This window comes from Narcine bancroftii, chromosome 12 (assembly GCF_036971445.1).
Source record: "Narcine bancroftii isolate sNarBan1 chromosome 12, sNarBan1.hap1, whole genome shotgun sequence".
Lineage (NCBI taxonomy): Eukaryota > Metazoa > Chordata > Chondrichthyes > Torpediniformes > Narcinidae > Narcine > Narcine bancroftii.
The window spans coordinates 78,232,912-78,245,823 of NC_091480.1; the positions used below are offsets into that span (position 1 = coordinate 78,232,912).

The window sequence follows — 12,912 nt, forward strand, 5'->3', positions numbered from 1 at the left end:
CATCTGATACGATCAGGAAGCTTTCAATGCCCGAGGCCCTTTGGGAGCCCTTCTAGCCCTTAGCACCATCTTGAATCCCGGTTCCGATAACAGGAGCCAGTTTCCAGCAGCCCAGAACCTGTGTGAATCCTTTGACCACAAGCCACCAATAGCCCCACAACCTACCTGGGTCCTTCAGCCGCTGAGCCCCTCACTGGTCTGCTGCTGTGTCTCAGTCTAAACAGCGTCACCCCAATTCTCGACCCCTGGTGCTGACTCCTCTGTCAAGGGCAACATCTTCCCTGCACCCGCCTGTCAAACCCTTGAGATATGTGTTTCCTTGAGATTTCCTCTCGGTCCTCAAAATTTGAGAATGCAGTCCCAACAGAGCCTTCCCCGTATGGTAAGCCCGGCTTCCCATGAGTGAGTCCAGTGCAGTCTCTCTCTGGTGAGTTCATCCTTCCTGGCCAATTCTCAATGTGTAGTTTCACCAAGGCCTGATGCAATTGCAATGAAATGTCCTTTCTCCTCAAATTCAAGCCGCCATTAGTAAAGTATATTACTTGTCATCTTTATTGCAGGCTACACCTACATGTTAGCCTTTAATGTCCTGTGTATAAGCAAACCCAGGCCTCCTAGAACATCATCAACCCCCACACTTTCACCATAAAACAAATACCCACTTTTCTAGAGAGACAAGAGACTGCAATTGCTGGAATATGGGCCACAGTCTTCAAACCAATGGTGCAAGCAATGAATTTTCTAGCTTTACCCCCACTAAGATTCTTCTCTTGGTTCTCTAACCTTTTTGTGACTGCCTCTTCCCTTCCTGTTCAGGGTAAATATTGGAATATTTTGTATCCTCCTGTTTCATGCTTTAACTGAAACTTGTGACAACAGCATTGTGGTCTCTATTGGGCAATGTCCCTTTTCAAATTGGAGAGGAGCTTGAACCTAAATCGTCCAACTCCAAGACCCTCTGAGCCACACCAACTCACCACCCTCTTTATAGCAAAGGAATTTGAGACGTGATCTGACAGGGTTAAATTGGGAGACACTGTTCCAGTTTTATGGATGATTCAAGGACCCATAACACAAATGTGCAACGTTGGGCAAAAGATAACATGGTAACTGTACGGAAAACCATTTTTTTTACATGGAGAATAATTATAACATAGGCTATTGGAAACAAAATCAATGTTTCAAAAGGAAATTTGGGAGAAAGAGGGAAGGCGAAAGGGGAGGGAGAAAGGGGGAGCGGGAAAGGGAAGAGAGAAAGGGGAGGGGGAAAGGAAAGTTTCTTGGAAAGAAACAGCCAAATGGGACTGGTGGATGTAGTCCACAGGGGCTAGCACAACCTCAGAGGGCCAAATGGCCCCTTCCATGCCACAGGAGTAACTTGAAGGAGTAACTTGATGACCAGCCATCAGGCTTGCCAGCAGTGGGGTTTAGGAGTGGCTGATCCAAGGGTGAATTTGTCTGACCGCCAGGCGGTTTTGTTTCTTAGAGGAGCTGACGGTCCACAGATACCGCACGGAGAAACCTTCCAAGTCACCACCTCCGCCTCCTCCACGTCGCAGCTTCCCCTCGTCCCACGGACTGACCACAGGCCGCACTGGAGAGGTCATAGTCACAAGCAAAAAGGAAGCCACGCTCAAGGTGAGGATCACTGCAGCATGAGGCTGTCTTTTTAAAATATTTTTATTGGTATTTAATATGTCAACCATTGAACAATACAATTACACAATGTGCAATACATTTAAAATGTAGAAAAAATATATTAAATATGAACATAATTCAAAGGGCCAATACACATCGGTGATAGTGTAGTAAAACATAACATCAAACCAACCCCCAACCCTAAAGAGAAATAAAGGAAAGGAAAAAAAATGTTAAAAGTTATTTTCAAATGATTTATAAATTTCTTCTTTTTGAAAAATAAAGGAAAATGTATATAATTCTCTTCTCATTCTGTAAGAATTTTTATCAAAAGTTGTATTATTCACAGTTGAGCAAAGCCGTTATCAGTTTTATTTTCCAGTAAAAAAAAGAAAGGAAAAAATGAAAACCTAAATTAACTAAAGGAAGGAATAAAAAGACACCCCCATCCCCGAGCTCAAAACCCTGACCCCATAGCAAGGTTAGGAAATGATACGTGGAAATCAAGTGACGTTAACCTGGAACTCGCCAGCATAGCAGCAAACATTTTGACGACCCTAACTCTTTAGATCAGGGGTAGCCAACCTTTTAATTTTACATTTTTAATTTAGACATACAGCACGGTAACAAGCCATTTCAGGCCACAAGTACATACCAGGAATGTTAGTTAATTGGGCGCCATGGACACATCGGCCAAATGGCCTGTTACTGTGCTGTTTCTTTTTCTTTGGCTTGGCTTCGCGGACAAAGAATTATGGAGGGGTATGTCCACGTCTGCTGCAGGCTCGTTGGTGACTGATAAGTCCGATGCGGGACAGGCAGGCACGGTTGCAGCGGTTGCAAGGGGAAATTGGTTGGTTGGGGTTGGGTGTTGGGTTTTTCCTCCTTTGTCTTTTGTCAGTGAGGTGGGCTCTGCGGTCTTCTTCAAAGGAGGTTGCTGCCCGCCGAACTGTGAGGCGCCAAGATGCACGGTTGGAGGCGATATCAGCCCACTGGCGGTGGTCAATGTGGCAGGCACCAAGAGATTTCTTTAAGCAGTCCTTGTACCTCTTCTTTGGTGCACCTCTGTCTCGGTGGCCAGTGGAGAGCTCGCCATAGAACACGATCTTGGGAAGGCGATGGTCCTCCATTCTGGAGATGTGACCCACCCAGCGCAGTTGGGTCTTCAGCAGCATGGATTCGATGCTTGCAGACACTGTCAGCTCGAGTACGTCGATGTTGGTGATGAAGTCATTCCAATGAATGTTGAGGATGGAGCGGAGACAGCGCTGATGGAAGCATTCTAGGAGCCGTAGGTGATGCCGGTAGAGGACCCATGATTCGGAGCCGAACAGGAGCATGGGTATGACAACGGCTCTGTACACGCTGATCTTTGTGTGTTTCTTCAGGTGGTTGTTTTTCCAGACTCTTTTGTGTAGTCTTCCAAAGTCGCTATTTGCCTTGGCGAGTCTGTTGTCTATCTCTTTGTCGATCCTTGCATCAGATGAAATGGTGCAGCCGAGGTAGGTAAACTGGTTGACCGTTTTGAGTTCTGTGTGCCCGATGGAGATGTATGTCTAAATTAAAAATGTAAAATTAAAAGGTGGGCTACCCCTGCTTTAGATGATGGTAACAGTCCATAACTGTGCTCCACATCTTTTGAAAGTTAATTTTTGAATCATTAATAGCATAACTAATTTTTTTCTGGACTTAGATAAGACACAATATCACTTCGCCACTGTGGGTGCACGCATGTACAAATGGAGCAATGGCTTAACATTTAATCAGAATTGCACATCTGGCTATCAAAAAAGGAAAAAATAAAATTCAACTTTGAGTTGAGTCAATAAGATTTAATCTTCTTGAGATGGTCCGAATAGAGCAATTAAAGGGCAAGGTTCTAATTTGACCTTAAGAATTACCAGCATGAGGCTGCCCCACCCCCCACCCCCCCCCCCCCCCCACCCCCAACGCAGGGACGTGGGAGCCAATATCCATGCAGATCGGAGAGAGTTTCTGCTTGATTCAGGGGAGAAATAATACCAAACCTCTTCCTCAGAGAGCAGCTGGAATGTCAAACTCACCCCATGGGAACTAAAGACAAAAACATGCTGGAGGAACTCAGCTGCTTTTGCAGCGTCCATAGGAGGTAAAGATATATTACCAAAGTTTTGGACCTGAGCCCTTCTTCAAGATATGAGTAGGCGCCTGAATTAAAAGGCTGGGGAGAAGTAAATAAAGGGAAGATGAGGAGTATAGTCCAACAGACAAAAATTAATTGGATAGGAAGACAGGTTCCCGGACGGGCCCCAGCTATGCTTGCCTTTTTGTTGGCTGCATGGAGAATCCATACTGCAAGCCTACACAGGCAAGGCTCGTCAACTCTTCCTCCGCTACATCGATGACTACTTTGGTGCTGCCTCTATCCTCATGATGAGCTCGTCAACTTTATCCACTTTACCACCAACTTCCACCCCGACCTCAAATTCATTTGGTCCACCTCCAGCAACAATCTCCCCTTTCTCAAACTCTCTGTCTCCATCTCAGGAAACAAATTCTTGACGGACTCTCCTGTTCTCCCATCCATATCTAATTAACACCTCTTGTCTGTTGGCCTATACTCCCCCGCCAATTCTTCCCTTAACCCAGGCCTTTTAATACAGGCGTCTGTCTACTTTTTACTCACACCTTGATGAAGGGTTCAAGCCTGAAATGTTCGTTATGTATCTTTATCTTTGCTCTATAAAGGACACTGTCTGACCTGCTGAGATTTTCCAGCATTGTATTTTTACTTCAACCACTGTGTCTGCAGACTTTCATGTTTTACCAGTGAGCATGTTGTCGTGTGCATCAGGTGCAGACCCCATTACACTGGTGCTCAGGGCTGCCAGCGACCTCTCCTTGATCAATCGCTGAGAATTGAGGGCCTGTGTGAGCCTGCACCTTTGCTCCACCCTGTCTCCTATCCACCTCCCATCTGACCCAACACTCTCCCCTCCCATCCACCTCTCCCATCCCATTCCCCCCTCTTCCCTCCCATTCTCTCTTCCACCTGTCCTCCTTCCCTTCCCTCCCATCTCCACTGAACTGCTTTCCCCTCCCTGTCCCTCCTCTCCTCACCCTCATACTCTCTCCCACCTTCGTCACATGCCCAGGAGTTGTGTGACTATCACATTTGGATGGTGAGGCTCCATGCACCCTAACAGGGAAGAGCCCCGCCCGCTGCAAGTGACAGGAGCCCAGGGGAACCTTCATCTGAAGGGAGGGAGCACGAAGGTCTGTTTGTGAGACTGAGGGCTCATTGGCCAACGTACAGAATGACCTGATGGTTGTCCTCTAAACCAAATTGTTGGAAAGCCGAGTGTTTTCACAGCCACCTCCCAGGGCCTCATACCTGTCTGAGTAAGGAGGCTACCATGCCATTTGTTAGATGATCATTATGCAGCTGACTGAACACACCCCGCGAAGGGTTTGTGGAGTGAGATTATGTCAGTAAACCCTCTTCTCTTCCACTCATTAGAAGTCGGACTCTGATGAGACCGACACACAGAGGCCGCACATAAAGCTCCGGAGGACTATGTCGGAGGCAAAGCCCCCATCGACTCCACCACCTGTGGTGGCCTCGGCCATTCGAGATGACGAGGATGAAGAGGACAGGATCATGGCCGAGCTAGAGGTTGGTGTTTTTGGTCGATTAAACTCTTGGGGTTATCAAGGTCCAGCAATAGGTTTTTCCAAACCATTTCCTCACCTGCCACCATGCTCCTCAAGGTGCAAATCCCTTAGTCCCATTTTGTGTTTTAAAACTGCTTCTTCTTCATTTAAGTGGCAATTCTTCCATCAAGATGTCACCAATTGTCAACTGCTGACAGCAGCCTTCACATTACACAACCTGCCATTGTGTGGTGGCCATGTGTCTATCACCATGTTTCCACCAAGATCACTGTGTCTGCTCTGGTCTGGGTGCTTCTTCTTGGTGCTGTAATAAAGACTACAGTTCGTCAAAGCAAGTCAGTCCACTTATCGGAGATAGATCAGAGGCCCAGATCATCCGTCACGTAGGGTAGCATCCTGGTTGGAGCTAGAGTGTGTCCGCTCCGTGTTGCTACATAAAAACTTAATGTAAGAACCAGATGTCATCAAGGAAACAATGGCTTGTCTTTTACCTCAATTCCTCTTCACTACATAAATCTCCTAATCATGTAATTGGCTTAATATCCAAAAAACTTATACATCTGTATGTTGAATATACTCAATGACTGAACCCCAATAACCTTTCAAATGTTCACCACCCCTCAGGCAAAGATATTCTTTTCCCATCCCTCATGTCCAGCCTGTTACCTTGAGACAGTGTCTTGTGGTTGCACACATCTAAGCCAAGGGAACATCATCACTGCATCTATCTGCCAAGTGCTTTGAGATCACTGGTTCACCTTGAATATTAACTGCTCTGTCCCTGGAGAACCTACATTGAACTCCCTCCACTGCAATAGTTCATTCCGTAGCTGGTCAGGTTGGATCTATACACGATATTTCAGTTGAGTAATCGCAGGAAGTTTGTTTGCTATTTCTCAAAAGGCCACTGTACCTTAATTCCTTGATTCACGTACAGGTCACCCAGATTTTCCCCACCAAAGCGACCTCTTCCTTTCAGCTCCTACTGCCACCCAGCTGTGTGTCACCATATTACTGATATTGATAGGAAACCGCTGAGGCCCCTGCACCACTCCGCCTGGAACTCCACCAGTCACAGCATTCCGATTCAGAAATAACCCATTTATTGCTGTTCAGCAGCCAACCCTCGGTAAATGCCTGTGTATTCCCCCTCCAACCCATATCCTCCAATTTTGTCTTTTGCATAGAAAGATTTTCAAAGATATACCACACCACTGGTTCACTCTCATCTATTTTGCCAGCTGTAGCATTTTTGATACTGCCCTAACCAATAAAAAGTAACTTTTTCCCAACAGCTGGCATCAGCTGGACTGGCCTGTAGTTCCTTGTTTTATCTCTCCCTCTTGTTTTTGCTGCTTTCCCATCTGTGAGAACATAATAGGAGCAGGAGCCACCTATCGAGCCTGCTCCACCATTCAACATAGTCGTGGCTGATTTGGCCTTGGACAGCGCCACCTAACTGCCTTTTCCCCATAACCCTTCATTTCCCTACAATGCAAAACTCTTTTCTAATTGTGTATTAAGTAGACTTAATGATGCAACCTCCTGCTTCCTTGGACAGAGAATTCCATAGATTTTGGAAGGTGTCAACCAGTCCATTACCCTCTTCACAGCCCCCCTCCTGCACAACTGTTACTGCCTTTTACCCCAATTTATTTCTCCAATAATGTTAAATCATTCATAATTGTTTTCAGCCACCTGGTCATTCCAGATCACTCCACCATTTCTGTATCTCCCTGCCATGAAGCTAGACAAGGCATTAGTTTAATATCCTTAATATGTTCTATTCACCAACATAATCATTCCTAACTCCAGAAAGAGCCTGAATGACCTTTTACTTACGTAGAGCATAGGAGAGTACAGCACAGGAACAGGTCCTTCACCCCATGTGTCTGCTCCACACACGATGCACGTTAAACTAAACTCTGCTTGCATGTGAAATGTATCCCTCTATCACCTGCATCTTCCATCCAGAGGCCTCTGAAAAGACCCCCACCATCAAGGCCATGCCCTCTTCCCTCTGCTACCATCAGGGAAAAGGTGCAGGAGCCTAAAGATGAGCACTCAGCGGCACAAGGACAGCTTCTTCCCCTCTGCCATCAGATTCCTGAATGATCAATGAACCAAAGACACTGCCTTACTTTTCGTGCTCTATTATTTTTATTTTCAATATTATTGTTGAAAGATGGTTATAATATGTATGTTTTTCACGAAGATGCTGCTGCAAAACACTGAATTTCGTGACAATAGATTCTGATTCTGAAACACTCCTATTGGATCTACTTCTACCACGACTTCTGGCAGCCCTGTGGAAACAAAAACTCACCCCGCACATCTTTCAAATTTTCCCCCACCTTAAATGTACTTCCCCCAGTATGTGACACTTTTACCCTGGGAGAAAGCTCTGGCTGTCCTACCACATCGATGCCTCTCCTAATTTTATACACTTTTATCAGGATTTTTTTAATGCTTCCAACAGGATATTGTAAACTTCTGTCAATTTCTAACAAACTCCATTTCTACTTCTTTTACACGTTGGTAGAAATTTTCCAGCGTTTCCATTTCTCATTAACCTGCTCAAGTAATCTTTCCTTTTCCTTCAATTTCTTCAACTTCTGTAGGTCCTTCCTTATTTTACCCCGATGTGGGGAAGTGTTTAAATCTTTCAGTTTTCAGGTTGTTCAGACTTTGGACTGCTTTATTGTGGAAGCACAGAGCTTCAGAAGAACAGAATGGAAACGTGGACTCTGCATTTATTTATTTGTTGTCTTTCTTCCCAATCTCTGGTCTGTCAGGTGTTTCAGAGAAGCCCCGTGCCAGTTTCAGGTTCGAGAGCAGTAGGTCAGGGCCTGGCAACATTGCTCACCAGAGATCCCAGGGCTTGCAGGGCTTGCCCACCATCTGGAGGACGGAAGGTAAAGCCTCGTGGCTTCAAACTTCTTCTGAGCACGACTCTAACTCGCCTGCTTACACCTCCCCAACTAACTGCCGATGCTAGCACTCTCTCCTCACTACATCTGCTCCTCCGCTCCATCGCTGTGGCCATTCCCTGGGCCTTTTGGAGACCACTGCACACTCTGATTTTGGCACGGCACTTCATGCAGTGTGTGTGAGATGGAACCTTTCCTATTCACCAAGATAAGTAAGTGAGAAATACCAGTGTGACAATGAGCAAACTCAGAGGGCTTGAAGCACCATTGTAGAGTCAGAGGAAATCTGGCCCATCCTTTCCATGCTGGGACAGTGAGTAACCAAGGTAGTGAGTTGTCCTTCAGGCTGGGAGGGGACATTTATTGGCAGCCTTGTTCTTTTACCTCCTCCAAATAGACTAGCAATTAAAGTTCCTGCTGCCAAAGCCAAGCAATGGATCCATCCCCCTAACTATGGCAAGAACCCAAGGCAATGGTAGAAGTATAGGAAGGGCCATTCAGCCCTTCTAATCTCTGTATGTTTTCCATCACAATTGTTATGATACAAATTCCTAATTGGCCTTCATTCCACTGTCGCCAAGCCCTCAGCAGGAGCTGTTGGCGCTGCATCACCCTTCTACCTGGCAAGGTACTAACCATTCATGTGATGCCCTCCACCTACAGAACCATCTCCACCTACAGAACCATCTCCACCTGCAGAACCATCTCCACCTGCAGAACCATCTCCACCTGCAGAACCATCTCCACCTGCAGAACCATCTCCACCTGCAGAACCATCTCCACCAGCAGAATTTTCTCCACCAGCAGAACCTTCCACCAGCAGAGCCTTGTCCACCTGCTGTTTCTGGTTGGAACAGAGCTTGTACCTTATGTCCACTTTCAAACTCACAGTTGTCCTCAGTACCAATGTATCGTTGATCAGGAAAGATGGAAAAATTGTTTTTCAAAATACTTTCTTCCTGCAATGTGTCACAATCCTCTTCACCCCCACAATTAGATGATCACCTGAGGCCCAGAGTCAGTAAATATCATGTCGTCACTGGCCAGTGGCCCAGCAAGGAATTGACCAGAGGACTTCGATTTTCTTCTTCTTCTTCCCTGTCCTCCCAAGGAACAGATGGGGAGTGGAAACCTGTGGTGTGATTTCAAGAGGGGCAGGCATGAGCCTCTCTGCTTGATGGCACAGCATGTTGCCCTGCTAATGTGCCACTTACCCCGACGGTGCCCAAATGGAATGTTTATGGAATTGCTTGATCCACTTGCCCCAGTTTTTGCTCTTCCATCTCTGTCTTCTGAAGTTCCACACAACGATCTTCACTCTCCTATCACCCTTTCCTTAAGGTTCGGGCACTAACACATTCTGTATTCTATTTGCACGCAACTAGTTCACTGAAGAGATTCTGTGATTATAATTGAGGGCTTCTCTGCTTGTGGGCCAGTAGGACTGAAGATGTTTCATGTTCCACTTAACACACTTCGCTCCTAATTGTATTGCTTAAATTGCACTATCAATAACACTAATCTCATCATTACCTTCTCATCCATGTCTTTTGCCACACAGTCAATCACAGGACATGATGGATCATCTGTGGCTGTAGTATATGGTCAGTGAACCGTGGCCAAGTGAAGTCTTGGATTGACAAGGAATTTATTTAGCAGGGAAATGGCCATGCTCTTGCTGCTGGTAACTGTTCCAGTTGCGGGATGAAGCTGTCATTGTGCTAACAGGGAAAATCATAGTCACAGTTTTAAAGATTGGCTGTGACGTAGATTCTGGAGGCTCAGGACAGAGATGACTCAATTTTTTTGTACCAACAAACAGTTAGAAGTGAATGATGTGAGTGGTGCTAAACTCCCATTTATAATCCCGCTGTTAGCAGGAGGATGTGTGATCGTTTATATTAAAGACTTCAAAACATGAGAAGGCACCTCACAGAACTACCGTCAGAAAAGGTTTCACGGTGAGCCATGGTAGTGTTTGGGAGAGTCTGCTCCAAAGTGATGAGATGTGGAAATATCTTCAAGGAGGATAAAATGGTGGTTTAACGGGGTTTGCACTCTGGAACATGTACCAACGTTGGAGCTATGGAAGGAGAGAGCTGGGGGGAGAGCTGCTGTTGCAATGGGTTAGTGGGTGAAGAGTGAGACTGTGGAAGGATTTGCAAGCGAGGGTTAGTGAAACCTGACATGAAGAAACAGTGTATTTCATTGGACAGAATCCGATGGAAAGACCTCCTCATCAGCATAGCAAGGTTCACACAATCCTTGCAGACCAGCATGTTAGATAAAGTGTCAGTGTTGGAAACGATAGGGCAAAATGGGCCTTAGGATCTCCACATCAGCAGAGGGACAAACTCTCCCTTGGTTTCCTGTTCCTGAAGGATGGTAGAATGACTGAGAAACACTTTTTCCGTATACTGATACTCATTATTAAGGCAATCTGATAATCCTGTGTAGACGTCCTGTCAGAATTCAGATGGTGAGGGGTCTTGGAGAACACCTTCCAAGATTAACCTGGGTCTGACATCACAGACAGGCTGAGAAAGACAAGGTGATTTGCTGCTGAGACTGGGTTGTATGCAGGGAACTAGTGAGTTCATTTCCAGATAGTTGTAGATTTTAAGTGTGGTCTGGATTCTGGTTCAGTGGTGAATTAAAATTCAAAGACCTTTGTGCTCCAGGATCCTGGGAAACTGGAACACTGGAATCAAATGTTTAGGGGGTCACAGCATTTTATTTTTAAAACAAAATGTTGTTTGTGGAAGAGGTGGAAGTGCCAAGGGCCGAGATCTTCAGGATGGGATGACAAAGTGGGTCAGGGGTGTATTTTGGGCATGAAATGCAGGCATTAGTGGGCCATGGTGGCAAATGAGGCATTTATTTAAGGAATGGATTGCCACACTTGCTTTAGGCAGGGATGGGCTCAGGATTGCATTGAGTGCAGGAGTTTGTAGATTGCACTGGATACAAGAGATTTCCTCGGCGTTACATATTGGGAGCTCAGATTAGAGCAAATATTTTGGACAGGAGTTGATGCTTGTGATGAGGTGCTCCATTTTGCTGGCAGAAATGCATTTGATGCATGTGTTTGGAGAGATGAACTAGAGTACATGTTAACGAAGGTGCACTGGTACATGCTCCTGTATTTCACAACATTCATCTTATACATTCAAAGCCAAGGCACACCACCTTTTAAAAATAAAATCCAACTTCACAGTCCAGTATCCCATGAAACCCCCAGAATGAGGCCGAGGTTGGGAATAAATGGTCCTCATTGATCAGATTGTATACTGGGAAAATGAGCTTTCAAAATTACTGGGCTGTGTGATTTCCTCTCCTGTCAAATTGGTCCTGTCACCTTCTAATTGGTTTTGGTCCAATGAACCCAACCAAATTTCCTGCAAATTACTTTTGGAATTAATGCAGATCCTTGAAAACGTTGAAGAATCTGGTATTCATAATTCTGTTTTAACAATTCAAGCTCATTTGATTAAACTACTTAGAATGCACACCCACTCTTGTACTCAGACAATTCAACAATAGACAATTTATTTTTTAAATTTAAATTTTATTTGCAACACAGTAGAAGCCAGTTCCGGCCATTTAAACCCATGCTGCCCAATTAGCCTACAACCCCAAACATTTTAGAAGCTGGGCGGAAACCAGAGCACTTGAAGGAAACCCTCTCAGGTCATGGGAAAAATATACAAATTCCTTACAGACAGCAGCAGATTGGAACCTGGGTCGCTGGCACTGTAATAGCATTCCGCCAACCGCTACACTAACTGCACTGCCCCACCTAAAGACTTCATGTGTTGCTTTCTCACCTTATCTCTGATAATATATGCTCATGGCAACCATGTAGTGTTCAGAGTGAGCCATGCAAGACCTGCCTTACGCACTCCTCGTCACTCAATTGATGATGACCTTGAGGCGGTGCCAGGACAGGTGTTTGGAATGACCTTTTAAAAACTTCTGACATCGCACCGTCTAAACCAGTGGTTCTCAACCTTTTTCTTTCCACTCACGTACCACCTGAAGTAATCCCTATGCCATCGCTGCTCAGTGATTAGTAAGGGATTACTTCAGGTGGTATGTGAGCGAGAAAGGAAGGTTGAGAATGGAAAAATGTCAGTAGGTGTCTGAAATCTTGTTGAAGAGTTCAAGCCTAAAACGATGGTTATGTATCTTTATCTTTGCTATATAAAGTACACAGTTTGACCTGCTGAGTTTCTCCACATTGTGTCTGCAGACTTCCATGGACATGGAGACATTCCCACACTTACTCCTTTTATTTGTATAGCAACTTTAGCAAGGCAGAACCCAGGAGCATCATTTGATTTTAAAAAATATCACGGAGCCGCATTTGACAACATGGTGCCTGGCCAGCAGTTGATTCCAAAAGTTATCTTAAAAGTTGCAAGAAATGGCCAGACCTGACAAGGGAATAAATAACGATATGAGAAACTGTGAGTGTTGACATCTGGAGCAAACCGGCCAGACAGGGTCAAGTAGGTGAGAGGTGGATCAGTGAGGGATGAAGGGCAGTTGAAGCCAGGGAGGGTGATGAGGGGGAGACACAGAGGCTGGGATCTGATGTGAGGAAGGTGCTAATGGGAACCGTGAAGCCCATCTGCTCCTCTCAACCATGAATCTCGAGAAGCAAGTTCAAATGCCATCTTGGCAGGTA

At 45.5% G+C, this 12,912-nt stretch overlaps 1 protein-coding gene across 6 annotated transcripts in view; it reads left to right on the forward strand.

The window, feature by feature from the left end:
- The window catches only part of LOC138747620 (SRC kinase signaling inhibitor 1-like), a 227,458-nt gene that overhangs the window by 201,478 nt on the left and 13,068 nt on the right, over positions 1–12,912 (forward strand). For all 6 annotated transcript variants that reach the window (XR_011347581.1, XM_069907008.1, XM_069907005.1 and 3 more), the window contains 3 exons: positions 1,487–1,638; positions 5,138–5,293; positions 8,088–8,207. Coding sequence is in view for 5 of the 6 variants with exons in the window: in XM_069907008.1 (XP_069763109.1) it covers positions 1,487–1,638; positions 5,138–5,293; positions 8,088–8,207 (428 nt within the window). In the remaining variant the exon portion in view is untranslated. The remainder of the gene's footprint in view (positions 1–1,486; positions 1,639–5,137; positions 5,294–8,087; positions 8,208–12,912) is intronic.